This window comes from Lacerta agilis, chromosome 9 (genome assembly GCF_009819535.1).
Source record: "Lacerta agilis isolate rLacAgi1 chromosome 9, rLacAgi1.pri, whole genome shotgun sequence".
Lineage (NCBI taxonomy): Eukaryota > Metazoa > Chordata > Lepidosauria > Squamata > Lacertidae > Lacerta > Lacerta agilis.
The window spans coordinates 58,833,428-58,852,039 of NC_046320.1; the positions used below are offsets into that span (position 1 = coordinate 58,833,428).

At 45.4% G+C, this 18,612-nt stretch overlaps 1 protein-coding gene across 1 annotated transcript in view; it reads right to left on the reverse strand.

Moving 5' to 3' along the window:
* MMRN1 (multimerin 1) overlaps nucleotides 1–15,448 on the reverse strand; it is a 64,693-nt gene extending 49,245 nt beyond the window's left edge. The window contains 1 exon segment of the mRNA XM_033160595.1: nucleotides 14,619–15,448. Within this exon segment, the coding sequence (XP_033016486.1) occupies nucleotides 14,619–15,157 (539 nt within the window). The 5' untranslated portion in view covers nucleotides 15,158–15,448.
* Nucleotides 15,449–18,612: the final 3,164 nt, after the last annotated feature.

Below are 18,612 nucleotides of genomic sequence, written 5' to 3' on the forward strand. Positions count from 1 at the left end.
TGTTTTAACCATATCCTTTCCTCTACGGAGTTTTGGGCATTAAACATTGTTTCACGACCACCGCAACTTTGTCCTCACAACAGACCTGTGAGGTAGGTACATCAGGCTGAGACAAAGCCCTCAGAGCCCCCTGCGAGCCTGAAGGCCAAGTGGAGGTTTGAACCCAGGTTCTCTCCAGCTCTGCCTACGAATGGCTGGAAGCGGCAAAGCATTGCCGCCTGAGAATTCTCTCTGGCTGCCTCCGATCTTCCTGGGTACACGGTAAAAACGGACAACGGTGCCCTGATGACGGGTCCTTTGCATTGGCCAGACTTCTGTGCATATGCCAGAGTTGGCAAGGCAGGCTTAACTCATCGATTACATGCTGACACTGATGCGTTTTGGAGCAGCTGCCTCGGGGCCTTGGCAAATGCCTTGACCAAATCGCCCCGTGGAGCCAGCCTTGATCATTCATAACAGTGATCATTTGGGAAAGCAAGGTGATGAAGGGGGGGGGGGACCCAACAACCCATAACCTTTCTTTTTAAAAGCAAGCTTGCAAGGATAGGGGGGAAATGAGATAATCTGAATGCTCATTAGCAAGAGAATATTAGGAGGGCGGGCTGTGGTGCTAGAATCCAAAGGGAGTGTCGTCTGTTGGCTTAAGGGGTTGGCGAGACATTTCTGCCTTCTGCACATATGGTGCAGTTGGCAGCACAGGCCCTAACTGGGCACAAGCTGGTGTGTTTTGGAGCCATCGATCTCAGCCTGGATCCCTGCAGCGTCCCTAGACTACCCTGGCTGAGTCTGGGTGGGTGCCTCCATTCTCTCCATCTCCCCACCACTGCGCCAGCCATGTGAAGTTTTATTAATGTGACGCGAGAACATCTTTCATCAGATTTATTAGTAATAGTAGCATTATTCTTGCCAAGAGCAAATGCCTTGAATTCCTGCCTGCACCTGCGAGGTAGGAAAGCCTGGTTCTTTCCAGCTTGCAGGTCTGAAGGTGAGCCTACCTACCGTAATCCAAACTTTCCAAAACAAGTTGCGAACTGAAGAAACACAGCCTTCCTTCGAAATCCACACTTCTTTCAATTTTGCAATGCAATTCTCCAAGCAAACAAGGTGTACAAAAAGTGCCTATTGTTACAGGTCTGGTGTAACAGAGTTTGGGGGTGCAAGGGCACCCATAACTGCTAGAGTCAGGCAATGTTGGAAATTAAGGAAGGGTAGTATTCAGGTAGTATTTGGAGTATGAGAGGGACAATGCCAGGACAATGAAAATTACAGGCTAAGCTTTTTTTCCAGGTCAAGGTCTCACTTGGGATAGAAGCCTTTAAAAGTGACAAAAGGTGAGGGGAGCAAGTCATTAATTCATCAGTGGAAACCATCAACCAGGCAGGAGGCTCTGCTGGTGAGGGGAGGAGGACGTTGCCAAGGTGAAGAAGAGAAGAAGAAGAGTTTGGATTTGATCTCCCGCTTTATCACTACCCGAAGGAGTCTCAAAGCGGCTAACATTCTCCTTTCCCTTCCTCCCCCACAGCAAACACTCTGTGAGGTGAGTGGGGCTGAGAGACTTCAAGGAAGTGTGACTAGCCCAAGGTCACCCAGCAGCTGCATGTGGAGGAGCGGAGGCGCGAACCCGGTTCCCCAGATTACGAGTCTACTGCTCTTAACCACTACACCACACTGGCTCTCCACTGGTGGTTGGTGTATGATGTGGAATTTAGGAGGTTGGGGAAGAAGGACTCTGTGAGCTGCTGTGAAGGCCAGAACCATCTTGGCAGGCTGGGAAAGAAGCATGGAGATGTCTGAGAATCCAGTGCTGTGCTGCTGTGAAGGATGGGCTGCTCCTGAGATGTGAATGCTGTGAACTCTCTCTCCATTGAAAGCTTCCAGTCTAAATATGTGTAAATAAATTGTATTTCAACAACACCGCAGACTCCACTGTGCCTCATTTCCCCCAACAGAACACAGACCCTGGTTGAGTTCCAAGACACCTTAGAATCTTGTGCACTGCTTGGCAGAGATTGGGTTGGCCAGGAGCCATACAATGTGGTAAAGTATGCAAAAAATAAAAATAAAAATTGCATATAGACGCAAAAATTGCATAGAAAAATGTGTATCTTAGGAAAAGATACACATTGATGCATTGAGATACTGGTTACTTTTCATGAGGACTTTTTAAATTAAAACAAAACAAAACGCAAAGAAGAACTGTACTTAAGACTTGGGAAATGAGAAACAGAAAAAATAGGGAGCCAGCTACACAGCTACAATTATAACATTATAAGTGCATTACAAAAATGTGACACCAGATGGCGGTGTAAATCTAATTGCATATATATCGATATCGATATCGATATAGATATAGATATAGATATATAATAGCGGGGGGTTTCCCCATAGCATTTCCATAGCGTTTTTTTATATCTATGTAGATCCGGCCCAAGAGTGATGTATTTGCCCAGCCCTACCCTCTATCAACTCATATCCATCATGGTAAAACACACAGAGACCCACCCACAGCCATATAACATTTTAATCCTAACCCCCCATGAGGGTCTCTGAAACCACCCTCATTTTTGCAGGGTACAAGTGACCCTGAAAAAAACAGGGTGGTTTTTGGCCAGTTTAACTTCAGATAAAGTTTTCCCTGATCCCACCCCCAACAATCAATTCATTGTATGGGAAATGGGGGGTGGGGGGTGGAGAAGCAAAAATAGCACTTCCCCCTACTTTCTCCTAGCAATTCCTTATGACTTCCCACTTGTTAATAATGTGTGCTTAAGCTCTCTTTATGGATTTGCACTAGTTGCTGATATTATTGTTGTTGTTATTCTTTCTCCTCCTCTTCCTTTTAATTTATTACCCACCCTAAGGCCAGAAAGTGAGTCACAGCAACTTAAAGCACAACATTAAAACAGCTTTTAAAGTTTTACAAAGAATGCAACCACACAAAAAAATGGGATGGGTTCTGAAAATATACAGCTCAGGTGTCAAAGGCTCTGAGTACTTTCAGAGCATCCTTTAAAAGTTAGCAGGCTGGTCTTTTTGTAGCATGCAGGTTAGGTGAGTGGTGGGGAAAGCTTTGCAGTAGCTCATTTCGTTAGAGCGTGGTGCTGATAATGACAAGGTTGCAGGTTCGATCCCCATATGGGACAGCTGCATATTCCTGCATAGGGAGCTCGGCTAGATGATCCTCAGGGTCACTTCCGACTCTATAATTCTATGATAACTCATGGTTCATGTGTTCCTAAAATTACCCAGCAGATGGCAACCTTCCCCAACACACAAGCATATCTGTCTTTCAATATTCTTATATTAGGCTCTCTCTAAAAAAAGTTCTTATATTTTAATTCTGTATTTAATTCAATAATAATAATAATAATAATAATAATAATAATAGGAAGTTGAATTATGGTGTCATAGTAGTGTCTTATAGAGCTATTTCTCCTTTTGAGTTCTCTGCTCCCACAGCATTGGAACGCAATTAATAGTACCTCCACTATCAGACTCTGTATGCTTCTGAATGCCAGTTGCTGGAAACCACAGGAGGGGAGGGGTGAGAATAGGATGCTGGACTAGAGAGGCCACTGGCCTGATCCTGCAGACTCTTCTTATGTTCTTAGCAGGAGAAACACCAAAGTCATGTTTACAGTGGTGCGATTTAATAACCCCCAGATTTCTTGCCTGCATGCAAGTTGATATTGCATGTCATGTAAACTTGGGTGAATTTGCAAAAAACAAAACAAAACAAAACAAAAACAAGCGACAGACAAACCAGGTCCTGTAATCCCTGCAGCTGCAGAAGACCTAGTGGCATGCTAAGCACAGTGATAAATTAATAGTGTGTGATGGGGCGGCTGAACTTGCTGTCTGAACAGCAGCAGAGATGTGGGAGGAAAGCACAGTTTTTAATGGATAAGCAATGCATGCACCGTTTGTCCCCTGCTGTGCTCTGGATGTGTGTTTGCCATGAATTTAATTGCTGAGCTGTTTTAATGCACTGGGATATATATATATATATATATATATATATATATATATATATATATATATATGCTGTCTTATGCAATTTTATTGTTCACACCGCTCAGGGAGAATTCTTTCTCTAAGATGTGAACAAACATCACCGGATAAAAGTGGCTGCAGGGAGGGCTGCACTGGGGGGGGGGGGGGCAGGAAAACTTTTTCCGATACAAGGCTGCATTCCCTTCTGTGCAACCTCCCAGGGGCCACAAGGCAGTGGTGGACAGGGCTGGACCACCCAAAAACATTTAGGTTGCAAAGCAGGGCCAGGAGGCGGGGCTGGATTTGCTCCCTAGGCTGCAGGCTCCTTACCCTTGATTAATCAGAAAATGTAGCCAGGCTTTGCCACTTTTTGATGCGCCGTGTGATCTCATGGGCAGGCGCATGCTCCCTTGCTGGGGGCACGGGGTCAGCCCTCACCACCAAAGCGAGATCAACGGCCAGAGCAACACCACAACTGACTGTTCTGCAACCTAATAATGTTGTGGTCATGTTTAAGCCATCGCCTGTCAGTTATTGCACCCACGCCAGACTTTGTGTGGGTCCACAAACCGAAATGGACAGATGGCAGCATGGTGTAGTGGTTAGAGTGTCAGACTAGGGTCTTGGAGACTAGAGTTCAAATCCCTGCTCAGCCGTGAAGCTCATTAGCTGATCTTGGGCCAGTTACCATCTCTCAGTGTGACCTACCTCACAGGGTTGGTGTGAGGATAAATTGGAGAGTGGAGAGAAAACCATGTACACCACTTTGAGCTCCTTGGAGGAAAGGTGGGATAGAAGTGTAATAACATGAAAACTAATAATGATATGCATCCATTCCTACTTTGGCTCATCTCTGTTTCAAACAGAGGGAAAGCTTATCACTCTGCCAGTGCATTACACAGAAGCAGCAATGTATAAAAGCTTCTTACTGTGAGCTTCTCCGGCAAATCACAGCGCTTCACTCAGGAGCATCATACTGTCTGTGGAGTCCTGGTGCCCCTTCCTTGGGAATCACACGGGTTAAGAAGTGTGTTCCCAGTAGTAATGTATGGAAGTGAGAGCTGGACCATAAAGAAGGCTGATCGCCGAAGAATTGATGCTTTTGAATTATGGTGCTGGAGGAGACTCTTGAGAGTCCCATGGACTGCAAGAAGATCAAACCTATCCATTCTCAAAGAAATCAGCCCAGAGTGCTCACTAGAAGGACAGATCCTGAAGTTGAGGCTCCAGTACTTTGGCCACCTCATGAGAAGACTCCCTAGAAAAGACCCTGATGTTGTGAAAGATGGAGGGCACAAGGAGAAGGGGACGAAAGAGGATGAGATGGTTGGACAGTGTTCTTGAAGCTACTAACATGAGTTTGGCCAAACTGCGAGAGGCAGTGAAGGATAGGCGTGCCTGGCGTGCTCTGGTCCATGGGGTCACGAAGAGTCGGACACGACTGAACGACTGAACAACAACAACAACAACAACAACAACAACAACAACAACAAGTGTGTATAGAAGTTTCTGTTTCTAGGTGGAAGATTGCCATGGAAAAGAGATTTTCCAACAGTAGTCTTTGGTGTCTGTTTTATGCCAAAGCAACTCTGTCAGGCAAGGACGCATCTGCGAAGTGATCATGAGGAAGATTCGCACTTGCTACTTAGGAGGATCCCCCCTCCCCTTTAAAACTGAAGCTTCTTTTCTTTGAACCAATTCTGAATTGAGGTGACTTTTTCAACAGTGCATCGTGATAAAAGCCAGGCAAGCCTTTCTGGGGGGAATCCCTGTTATTTATTTAGTTATTTGCAAAATAAAATAAAATAAACCCTGTACCATCAAAAAAAAATCACAGCCGTGAAAATGTAAGATCAACAATAACATTGCATTCAGAGAACAGGTCAAGAATACACCACAAAGCAGCAGATAAGCTGAGAACACCAAACATAAACAGATCACTGCTCAGGGAAAGCCTGAGTTTTAATCAGGTGCCTAAATGCCAGTATGTTATATGCCTGCCTGATGTTCATTCAAAGCACATGCCAAAGTGTCACCATGCTGATAATCCTGAGCATAAGACGAACCTATGGAAATTACAACACGACTGAGGGCATCTCTTCCTTATGCCCATAGCCCATGATTCAGAGGTTAATTCCAAATAGTGGGCGGTGTAAATAAAAAGTGTTTGATGTTTTAATTTGCTGGAAGCTGCCCAGGTGGCTGGGGCAACCCACTCAGATGGGCGGCATAATAATAATATATTTGTTGTTGTTGTTGTTGACGTGGGTGGCACTGTGGTCTAAACCAGTGAGCCTCTTGGGCTTGCCGATCAGAAGGTCGGCGGTTCGAATCCCCTCGACGGGGTGAGTTCCCGTTGCTCTTTTCCCCAGCTCCTGCCAACCTAGCAGTTCAAAAGCATGCCAGTGCAAGTAGATAAATAGGTACCGCTGCAGTGGGAAGGTAAATAGCGTTTCCATGTGTTCTGGTTTCCGTCATGGTGTTCCGTTGCACCAGAAGTGGTCTAGTCCTGCTGGCCGCATGACATTGAAAGCTGTCTGTGGACAAACACTGGCTCCCTTGGCCTGAAAGCGCGATGAGTGTCGCAACCCCATAGTTGCCTTTGACTGGACTTAACCATCCAAGGGTCCTTTACCTTTAGGTAAAGGTAAAGGGACCCCTGACCGTTAGGTCCAGTCACGGACGACTCTGGGGTTGCGACGCTCATCTTGCTTTATTGGCCTTACCTATATAACAAAAGCATGCATGCTTTTGAAATGTAGTGTGGTTTTCAAAACTTACTCAAATGGGGCTTTCAACTGGACATCTCCACACCACTTGGACAAGGGGTGCAGTTTCTGCTCCATATTTCTTTGTAGAAGTATTTAAACACTGCCCTATCACAAAACATTAGGAAGGGGGTACAGTGACATAGACAATACCCTTTAAAAGCAACACAGGACCACCACGAAATGGCCAGCTGCTCAAGAATTCTTTTTTAGGCCTGCTGGCTTTAAAAAAATGAATGAAAAGTCATCAACAGAAAGTAAAATCAAGGGTGGCAGCATAGGACCGGTGACATTAAATGCCTGGTTTCTGGTTGGGGTCAGCTGGACTTTGTTAACACAAGAAACAACTAGCAGCTCTCCTCTGGAAGATCTCACATTGAGAACACCTCAGAACAGGCATAACAATTCGCAACGGGACCTCTGTAGCATCCAGCAAAAACCTGTTATAACTTAAATGGCCTTTATTTCTTTAAATGTTGCTTAGAGAACCAAACCCATCTATCCCTCATATCTGACGGACCTAGTATGAGGCAGATTAGGAATACCAGGCCAAACCATAAGCATTGGTTAAAGGTTTCAGGTATGAGTCGCCTGACAGGGTCCCCTGCCAAGAATGTTCTTCTCTGCTCCATAACAGGTTGTACTACATAACTAATAACATGGAAAGGAAATAACATGTGTTTTCTGCAGGATTTGAGGCCTTGACACTTTGTACTACATTGTGGCAAATGCTTCTTTCCTCTCATCACTTGTTCCCTTTGTCCATGCAGCAGCTATAATGTTTGGACGGTGAATCATCTGGTTCCTGTGTCCAGGATGCTGTCATATTTTTTTTTAAAAAATGTGGTTACTTTACCACCCAGGGCGACATTTTCCACCTCATGACAAAAACACAAGAGTCCTGCTGCATCAGGCCAAAGGCCCATCTACTCCTGCATTTTGCTCTCACAGTGGTCAACCAGAGGCCTTTTGGAAGCCCACAAGCTGGACATGAGCACAGTAGCCATCTTTTGCTCAAGCAGTGGTGACCTCGGAGACCTCGGGGTCTCAAATTTCAGTGGCACTCTGTGTGACACCAAAATCCGCCCCCTGTAGTGCCCAAGAAGCTCTGCACACTGTATGACCACACTGGCTGTGCCCCCCTAGACCTGCCTTTGCAAGAAGAACCTCCGTTCACCTGTCTTGAATTGGGTGACACCAGGTTCTAGTCTTATGAGCTTCTCTCTGTCCACTTTCCCCATTCCGTACATAATTTTATATACTTTCTATCAAATCTCCCAAAACCCATCTGCTTTCCAGATTGAAAAGCCCCCAAATGCTGTTGCCTTTCCTCAAAGGGTAGTTGCTCCATCCCCTTGATTGCTATAATTGCCATTTGGTTCCAGAAGGGCCCTGCTAGACAAAGATTTGTCTAGCCAAGCATCAGGTTTTCACACGGGCCAACCAGACGCCTATTGGCAGCCCGCAAGCAGAGCATGAGTTCAACAGGACTCTCCTGCTTGATCTCTAAGCAATCGGTATTGCTCTTGATACCTGAAGTATCAGTGGTCAGCTATCAAATCTCTTTACTGCTTTCAAGCCATTTCTGGAGTCCTGTATTGGATTCGGTCTAGCCCCAAAGAACAAGATTCTTAGGGGTACCTCTTTTGCTAAAGTTTGTGTGAAGATGCTCTTCCTGTTTCCATCGCCTCTGGAGCAGCTATGGCAATAGAGCTGGAGGCAGCAGATCCCATTGCAGGACCCAGCCTCAACAGTGGGATTCTGAGTACTTAATGGGTCTCCATAGTACTTTGTTGTTGATGCGACAGACATGGGGTGGTAGGCAATGAATCAGATCTGATAGTGCAAGGATTTCCACTTGTGCAATGAAACCTCTCCTCCCTCTTCCCTCCCCATGTACCCCCAATGCCCTCCCCAAAGCTACTCGAGAGGACTGGGGAAAACCAAGAATGGAGAACGAAAGAAAGTTTCACTGTACAGTCAAAAGTCTTTGCACTGGCCGATCTACTTCAATGGGTGCCACCCTTGTATTCTTTTCCCGATGCAAGTGTGGACAGGGGAGGGTTGATGGAGCCAGGAGCAAGGCAAGTGATGCTCTTGCAGCCCTGGCAAAGTCACCCAGTGCTTTCCTTTCGTTTTGTATTGCATTGTGGAAATTTAATATAGCAGCCACCTGGCACTGCCATGGAGCCATTCACAGGGCAACTGTGACGCTGGGTGGGAGCGAGTGATTGTAGGTTTCAGCATTGACAGGCTCGTAAAAAATAGAGGAACAGCAGTGGTTTGAGCCAAACTGAACCCACTATGTAAACAGTGCAACAGGGAATTACTTTACTGCTAAATTTAATGTGGGAGTCAACCACTGCTGTTTTCGAGACAAGTGCGCACACATGAAGGGCATTTAAGGCTGAAGCTTTGAGACAGTGAATTGGCATGCAGGTTTTGAGCTAATAAATGTGTTTATTTACTCGATGTTTATTTTTGAAATACCCTTCATCATAATGATCTTAGGGTAGTGTACAATGTCTAGTTAGTGATTTACTTTATACGATTGTATTTGTTGGTTAAATATACGTATGGTCCTTCATTCGAGGATCACAGAGCAGTTTACAACAATTTACTGCTTGATTATGAGGGGGAGGGGAGGAAATCAAATTGCAATTTTGCACTTATATGAAACACAGAAACCATAAGGTGGATAGATCAATTGTCAGACTTAATAGAAAGCGTCTTCCTGTGTTCCTGCGTCAAGTAAGGAAAGGGGAGAAATTCAGTTCAGCTTGCACTCTAATGCAGACCTACCTAGTTTGCACTTCTTATCACAATATGTGGACAGAAATGCAGTTATCCTGCAAAATTTGCATTTCTCAAAAATTTACAGGGTGGTTCCCGAACAAAAAGAAGTATACACAAATATGCATATTTGGAGAAAGATTGCATTAAAATGCATATGTTAAGTGAAAATAACATCCCCAAATGTTCCATATTAGGAGGAATTGCTTGTTAAAAAAAATGCCTACCAAAATGTGTGCATTAGAGGGGAAATGTACACTAAGATCCTAACAAATTTTTAATGAGTGCGTGCGTGTGTGTGTGTGTGTGTGTGTGTGTGTATATATATATATATATATATATATATATATATATATATATCTCACAAATGGATGGAGAAATATAATGCACTGATCTTAAATGTGAAGCTAGGAGAAACCAAAGTTGACTATCTGCCCATCCCTAGTGACAGGACTGAAGGCTGATCGCCGTAGAATTGATGCTTTTGAATTATGGTGCTGGAGGAGACTCTTGAGAGTCCCATGGACTGCAAGAAGATCAAACCTATCCATTCTCAAAGAAATCAGCCCTGAGTACTCACTAGAAGGACAGATCCTGAAGTTGAGGCTCCAGTACTTTGGCCACCTCATGAGAAGAGAAGAATCCCTAGAAAAGACCCTGGTGTTGGGAAAGATGGAGGGCACAAGGAGAAGGGGACGACAGAGGATGAGATGGTTGGACAGTGTTCTTGAAGCTACTAACATGAGTTTGGCCAAACTGCGAGAGGCAGTGAAGGATAGGTGTGCCTGGCGTGCTCTGGTCCATGGGGTCACGAAGAGTCGGACACGACTGAATGACTGAACAACAACAACAACAAGTGACAGGACCACAAAACAGGCAATGATGTATGCCTCCAGATAAGGCAGATAAGGAGGGGGCTTCCTGAAACTTTGACCCACCCCTCTTGCATCCTCACTTTTTGAGACAATAAAGTTCTAAAAGTATGTTTTCAGGACGCTCCCTAGCCCCTTGTAACTACAGTTTGTTTTAACTGTTTTTAATACTGAACTTTAACTTCTTGTAACTTGGTTCTGGGACCTGTTGGCGAAGGACAGGTAATAAAATTATTATTATTATTATTATTAAAGAGGATGATGGAACTTTTTAGCTCTAAGATGTGCGACTCATAACCAGGAGAACATGCACAATTTGAGCTCCTTAGCATGAAAAATTGCTCTCATCTTCCAACAGGTGGCAACGTAAGAAGCTACTTCTCAGAAGATAAGGATGCACCTTGTCGCAATTCCTTTTCTAAAAACCTAACTGCCTTTATCACAGGCCTTTCTGTGCATTGATATATTTTTTTGAGTGTTCGTGAAATTTCTCATCTGTGAGGTATTCATTATGCAAATGGCGCTGGATGAGGCAGGTGTGCCTTCTGCGAAGCACAGCAAGGAGGTGTGCGGCATCGCTAGAGTCGAGGATGTTTGGAACAAAAAGGCCTTGCCTTCACTAGCATTAGGATAATACCTTGTGTGAATGGAAGCGTGTGTGCAGAAAAGTTCTTAAAGTTTGCAATTTGGTGGTGGAAGTGAAGCAAGAAGAAAAGCAGGAACACTTCTGGCAGCTTTCAGAGAGAAGAGTTCTCTGCTTTCATGTTAAACAGCAGCACTTTGGAAGATGGCAAAAAAAGAAACCCTACATAACCCGCTGCCAGGCTTCTATTGATGGTCCAGATTAGAAAGAAATATTTCTCCCCCTGTGATTATAATCTCATAGCTAAGCATCACCTTCACAGTCAAAGGAGTCTTGAGAGGCAAATTAGATTCTTGGCTCTACGTTTCCCACACTGTTCAACAAGCACACGATGTCACGATGATACCCAGTAATCTTCCCCGCATGAGGGAAGCTTGCAAAACACGTACTTAGATTTGGTTGTGTGTGTTTTGTAAGCCACCGGGTGTGTGTTTTCCGCAATTAACATCCTTTTTTAAAAAAGAAGAAGACAGCTCTGATTTATCTGCGGCAGGTTGTATCGCACCTCCTTCTCCCTGTGCATGAAAAGGTGGCAGAAGGAAAGGCTGTCAGATTACCTGGAAAGCACCTGAGAGGTACAAGGGGCCTTATTGCAGCCTGCCCCAGCCTGGTGCTTCCCAGAGGTTTTGGACTACAACTTCCATCAGCCCAAGCCAACTTGATCATGCTCACTGGGACTGTGGCAGTTGCAGTCAAAAAGAGCTGGAATGCACCTGCTTGAGGGAAGACTGACTTATTCTGTGCTTAGGGGGGAGACAGAATATTTAAACTAGGAGCAAAGAGCTAGCAAAAAGGCTCCCAGGGCAGCTTTCAAATATCAACGAGAAAGTCCTTCCCCTCACAAAAGGAAAAGGGACTGGGGAGGGGGGGGGAAGGAAAAAACGCAATCTCAATCTCTCACTCATAGTTACAGAGGCCTTGTAGGTGGCGGCAGCGGCAGTGGACATATTTGGAAAGAAGTCAAATATTTGTGGCTTTTCAGCAGAGCTGATGGAGGGCATGATAATAGCATGATAATAGATCACGGCTAGTAGCTCTTAATAGCCTTAGGCTCCAAGACTTTGTCTAATCCTCATTTAGAGCCATCCAAGTTGATGCCCATCACAGGCTCCTGTGGCAGGGAGTTCCATAGTTTAACTCTGTGAATAATTTTTTTCTTTGATCTGTCCTGCACACCCAACAATCATCTCCAAAGGATGTCCACAAGTTCTAGAGCTATGAGAGAGGAAGAAGAACTTTTCTCTACTCACTTTCTCCATTAATCACACTTTCCCCAGTCAGGGGCTAAAGAAGTTGCAGTGACCAAAATCTTTTGTCCTGTGTACCCCTGCTTAACACCCTGCATTGCACCTGTTTCCCTGTGGAGCCTACCACGACTCTACAAAACATGGGAATGTGCAAGCCGTGGGCTTCTGCTGCTTTCTGGAACATTTTAATATGTTTTCCAAAGCTGGATTCATCTCCAGGCTTATAGTCCTTTAATATCCGGTCTGGTTCATAGTGTTAAATTTATTTCTGTAATATAATGCTATTATTTCAGCAGGCAAAAACAACAAAAATGCACATGGGGGAACACTAAGCATTTCAATGCTCTTATAATTTGTACGCATTGTCTCTGCACATACCATCTGAACAAATAGCTTAATTTCGCCACATAGCCATTATTCATGTAATTCGGGCAAATGCATTCCGAAAATAAAAAAGTGGGTGATTAGAATGGGCTGCATCCATCTTTCTTTGGAGCTGCTCCATGCATGTCCGAAGTAGATCCCACTAGGTCAAATGGAATGCTCTCTCCAGGAAGCATTCATTGGATTGCAACCCTAGCCTGAGAGCAGCTAAATGACACAGATTTTTTTAACAGCTTAGAATTAGCACCCAGGAATGTGGTGTAGTGGTTAGAGCAGGGGTATTCAATGTGGTGCCCTCCAGCTGTTGTTGGACTCCAACTCCCACGAATCCCTGACCATTGTCCGTGCTGCCTGGGGTGGATGGGAGCCTGATGATGTCACCTGTCTAATTCTAGATAAGAGCATCTGTTTAGGACTGCTCACCAGTTCAAACACCCCACTCAGCTATGAAGCTCACTGCATGATTTTGAGCCAATCGCCACCTTGCAACATAATCTACCTCTCAGGGTTGATGTGAGGATAAAGGCCGGGGGAGAGAGAAATGGACAGCCATGTGTATCATATCTTAAGTTTCTTGGATGAGTGGTTGCTGGCATCTATCTGTCTTGAGAGACAATGGAGTGTGCCTCTGAGGGTGAAGTCAAACCGCAGTAATAGCAGAAGTGACCTCTCTGGGGTGCAAGCCTAGGCCGTGTGTATGGAGGTCCTGGGCTGCCCAGACAACAATACCCCCCCCTCAAGCCCCACTAATGTGGACGAAAGGAAAGCAGAGCAATACGTTTGGCAGCAACTTGGCTGCAGGAGTTGCTAGAAGGAGGTGTACAACCATCTAAGGGACTCCACTCCAGATCTGTGTAGGGTTTACTCCTTAGCCTTTACTTCTCCCAAAGATATCCCTCGAGGCAGCAGAGGTTTAGAATCAGAGTTTTCCTTCTCCTAGACTGCTACCTTCCCAGGGTGACAAGCCCCATCTGCCCCTCACTGCCCCAGCACATACAAAAACCGCCTTTTGACCGTTGGACCCACTATTGGTCTTGTCCACTCTGCTGGAGCCTGTCTCCTCATGCAGAGGAAGTTCCTGACTCACCGAGGATTCAAAACCAATTGCCTCTCTTCACCTGGTTTAGCTGGCCAAATGAAGCCATTCCTGGGGTGTGGCTGTTGTCACATGCAGACAGCTTCTGGTAGCCACAGGTGAGAGCTGAGTGTCGGGTGGGGACCAAAGGTCGACATATTATCCAGAAGGAGCACAATGTGTGCCCGACCCCTACCAGCCCTCTCCGAACACCCCATACACCCCAGGAGGAGAGGTCCTCCACTCAGGCAAGCAAGAATATGTATTCAAGTCAGGCAAATACAGTCAAGAGTGCCAAGCAGGGCTTGTGAGGGGTGTGGTCAACGTGTGCATAACTTGGCCACAGTAACTTGGATCTAGGATTGTAAACAATGGTTTGTCCTCAAAACAGTGGCTCCAATGGCTCTCTGTATGTTGCCAATGCAACCATAAAGCATTTGTCAATTACCAGGTACTGCACAGGACAAGACATTCCTAAACCCCTCTTCCCCTTTACTAAATTTCTGGTTTTTTAATTTATTTTGATACTGCAATACCTTGCACTACAGACTAAAATCCTGCACATAGGTGGATTAGCTTTGTCTCCTGATGAAATCAACAGGATTTAAACAGTGTAACTACTTGCAGGATTACAGCCACTCCTCCCATCACTGTACTTTGTCAATTTGGACCAGCCAACCCTCTTAACTATGACCTTACAGGACACTTCCAGGCCTTTATCCCAGGAATTCAGGCCAAATTGAGCATCAGAAGGAGCCTTGCACAGGATGCCACGAGTTGAGTCAAGTTCTCTAGGTGCAATGATCAAAGAGGGGGGGGGAAGAGTCAAATGGTTCTGCTTACTTTCCTCTGGTGGTTTCAAAGCTGGGCTTTTTGAGATCTGCATTCTGCTTGCTGCTATCGTCTGAGTGCCTGGAAGACCTGCTCACCATAGTCCCTTGGTTTTTTTCAGAAATTTCCTTTGGAGGAAGGCGATTCCAAGGATGGTATTGTGGAGGAACCCCTGCATTGCTAGGCAGCATGAATCGCTTCCCGTTGGGAGAGCCGCCATCACTGTTATTCCCTGGGCTAGGAGTTGCCGTAAGGGCCGAGGGTGTCTTCTGCTCCGCTGGAGTTTGCAATACTTGTGCCTCCTTCGTGGCTAGAGGAGAGCTCTGCTTTACACCTTCCTCTTGGCTTGCATTCAGCAAAGCAGCCGGCTTCTCCGAAGTAGGAGGCAGGGAGGTTGCCAATATGTTTCTGAGGTCCTGCGTTTCAGGTGAAGTCAAGCTCAGGTGGCTGCTCTCCACTTCACTCTCCACCGCAGGTGTGCTGGTTGCGTCGGCTTCTGCACTGCTGCATCCCAAGGCCAGCAAGCTCAGCAGCAAGAATACCTCCCTCATTCTCTTGGCTTGTGAGAACTTTGCAGCGACCCTCTCTTATAGAAGACTTTGGACACTTCCCTGTCTCAAAGCCGCCGCTTTCACAATGAACCTGCAGTGAATCCCCGGTTGGGGATTTTATTTGTGACGGAGAGAGGAAACAGGTTTTTGAGTGTTTGAAGCTGGACCGAGGAAGCTCTCTTTCCTGTTTCGATGGATTCCTCTGCGACCTGCGACCTCTTGGAGCTCTGGAGCCAGTAAGTTGTAGGGGAAAGCAGAGAGGGCTGCCTTTGTTGGAGCTACAGGATGAGGAATAATGGCACAATGCGAACGTGGAAATATACTGCCCATGAAACTGCTTCAAGGGGGATGGGTGAGGAATAAGAAGTGCTGAGTAACTTCCTTTTGACGTTGGTTAGCAGCAAAGAACATGAGAGACCTGCCCAATATGATGGAATCCTAAAGTCCTACTGAGCACATGCCAAACAACTTCCAAGCAGCACATGTTTTCTCTGCCACAATGGCCCAGATGCAGCCCTGCTCACACTGTAGCTATTTTTTACTCTTTTGAAGCCAGAATGGATATGCTTAAAAACCTCCAGTGAAGGAGAGTCCACAACAGGGCTGGAGTAACCATTAAGCAAAATATGCATCAAGGAAAAGGGGGCACCATAGAAATTTTCCATTGCTGAATTCACCATAGACCACATGGTGCAACTGAACCAAAAAAGGCTCCCACAATAAATGGGATTAAAATACAACAATAACTAGTAAATAAATAAATATAAACAAAGTGGAAGTATACACAAATAACAATTATTTTCCATCATACTGTAGGTTTTGTTTCATTTGGGGCGGTTATTTTACAGTTTATTATTGTTTATATTTTGAATTAGATATATATGGGGGGGGGCAAAATCTTTTAAGTGTTTAGGGCTTCTAAATCTGGCCCTGGTCCACAACCTCATGACGGAGTCCACTCAATTGTGGAATGGACTCCCACAGGAATCTCCTTCATTGGAGGTTTTCAAGCAGAGGTTGGATGGCCATCTGTCATGGATGCTTTAGTTGAGATTCCTGAATTGCAAGGGGTTGGACTAGATGGCACTTGGAGACCCTTCCAACCCTACGATTATATGATTCTGTGCGCCCATGCAGCCCTGCTCTCACCACTGCCCTTTCTCACCCCACCCCATCACCATCCAGGGAAGCTGCAGCATCGCTGGTGTTGAGAGGGCAGGTAAGGACTTAGGAAGATGCCTTATAGTGAATCAGACCATTGGTCAATCAAGCCTAGTCTTGTTAACACTAACTGGCAGCAGCTCTCTGGGGTTTCAGTCAAGGGTCTTTCTGGAGATGCCAGGGATTGAACCTGAGGTCATTTGAATGCAAAGCAGGCACTCTAGCACTGAACTATGGAGGTTCCCCAAGCTGCATCCTACCATACAGCCTGGTGCTGAAGTGAAAACACCAGAATCTGGCGCAGTCATTCAGATCAAATGCAAAGAAAAGCGAGCCTTTTTGTTGCAGCCTGCCAAAGATTGTGGAGCACACGGACTAATTGTAACCGAAAGGCGGTCATCTTCTCTCTGAGCAAGTCTGGGCAGCTGCTGAAGTGGCCTCCTGAATTATCTGCTGTGAGCGCAAAAGGTTCCTCACATCCCTGCAGCTGACAGCATCTCATTAGCGACACTTCTCAGGAATGGGCGAAGGCTGCTGAAGACATAAACAACTCCGATTAGCTGGGCAGTGCTGCTGTGCTAAGTTACAGCTGTAATGGTCGATAATGTGCCGGGCAAAATGGGAAGGAAGCCAGGACAGTGGCAACGGAGCCAGATGCCCCAGATTCCTCGTGCGTATGTGGCCTTGTGCTTTCAGAAGCCAAAGACTCATGTTTTCAAGCCTGGAAGACGCCTCCACAAAAGGGTAATTGCTATGTAGGTAAAAGTAACAGGCCGTCGCTTGGCAGTCTGGCGGGGGGAAAGCAGGATTTAATAGGACGGGGGAGTAAAACCCCAGACGCCAGCCTTTCAGGGTGCCCGATGGGCAGTCGAGGCTACAATCAATTACCCTTCATTTCAAGCACACCTCAAAAGTAGATGCCATAGCAATCTGAACTTCTGTGCAGGGGACAGATTTTAGAAGGGAAGGGGTGGAAATTAACCCCACAATTGGACTAGAAATCCAGAAAAAGAAGGGGAAAGGGGTGCTTGGTGTGTTGTGGAGCCGGCAAATGTCTCCTAGAGATGGATGTGTCATGGAAACAATGGCCAGTTTGATTCCTGAGCTCAATATTCTAGGACAGGGGTCCCCAAACTAAGGCCTGGGGGCCGGATGCGGCCCAATCGCCTTCTCAATCCGGCCCACGGACAGTCTGGGAATCAGCATGTTTTTACATGAGTAGAATGTGTTCTTTTATTTAAAATGCATCTCTGGGTTATTTGTCAGGCTTGCCTGGTGTTTTTACATGAGTAGAAGTGTGCTTTTATTTAAAATGCATCTCTGGGTTACTTGTGGGGCACAGGAATTCGTTCATATATTTTTTTCAAAATATAGTCCAGCCTCCCACAAGGGTTGAGGGACAGTGGACCGGTCCCCTTCTGAAATAGTTTGCTGACACCTTTTCTAGGATGCCACCCTGCAGGGTTGGTGTCGACCTTCTCAGAGTCCCTGCAGAAACTCTGTGGGTTTTGAAAGAGATGAGGAACAGCAAGGGAATCTGTGGGGTAGTTTTGATTTTATTTCATTTTCTTAGCCGTTCTTCATTGAAAACGCAATTTCAGAGTAGGTCACTCCTTCTTTACTCACCTCAAGGTTTCAGTATCACATAATAGGGTAGTCACGAGGAGGAGCACAGCTTCGGTTCCTTTCAGTATTCGGATCTCTCAGCTTTGCATCGTTCCAATTTTAAATTTAGTTCGCATTTCCACATCAAGTGGCAATTTTTTTTAATGAAAAAAAGAAGTCACCATGAAACTTTCCTTGGTATCTATGTTTACATGAACATTTTTGCAAATCATTTCCTTCTAACATTTTGGTGTTATTTTCACCAGCGGATAGTCATTTATTTGCCTTTTTGGTACACAACACTTGTCTGGTGAACTGCATTGCAAATTTTGGAGATGGGGTTTCTAGCAACTATGGTAGTATTCAGAAGCAATGCTGCCTCAAACTGTGGAGGCAGAGCTCAGCCATCATGGTTCATAGGCATTGATAATCCTCTCCTCCATGAATTGGTCTAATCCTCTTTTAATAAATGGATATGCACAAAGAGTTGGGGGGAAATGCCAGGGCTTGGTTTTGTTGTAATATGTTTTGGTAATGTGATAACCTGCCCCCCTTCTTACGAAAAGAGAAGTGAGAACATTTTGGTCTTTGCAGGAGGTTTCGAAAATAGATAGTATATAGCTGAACACCATTGCAACACTCAAAAGATAAAACACAGGATTTCTTAAGGCAATGGAGTTACTGCTTAC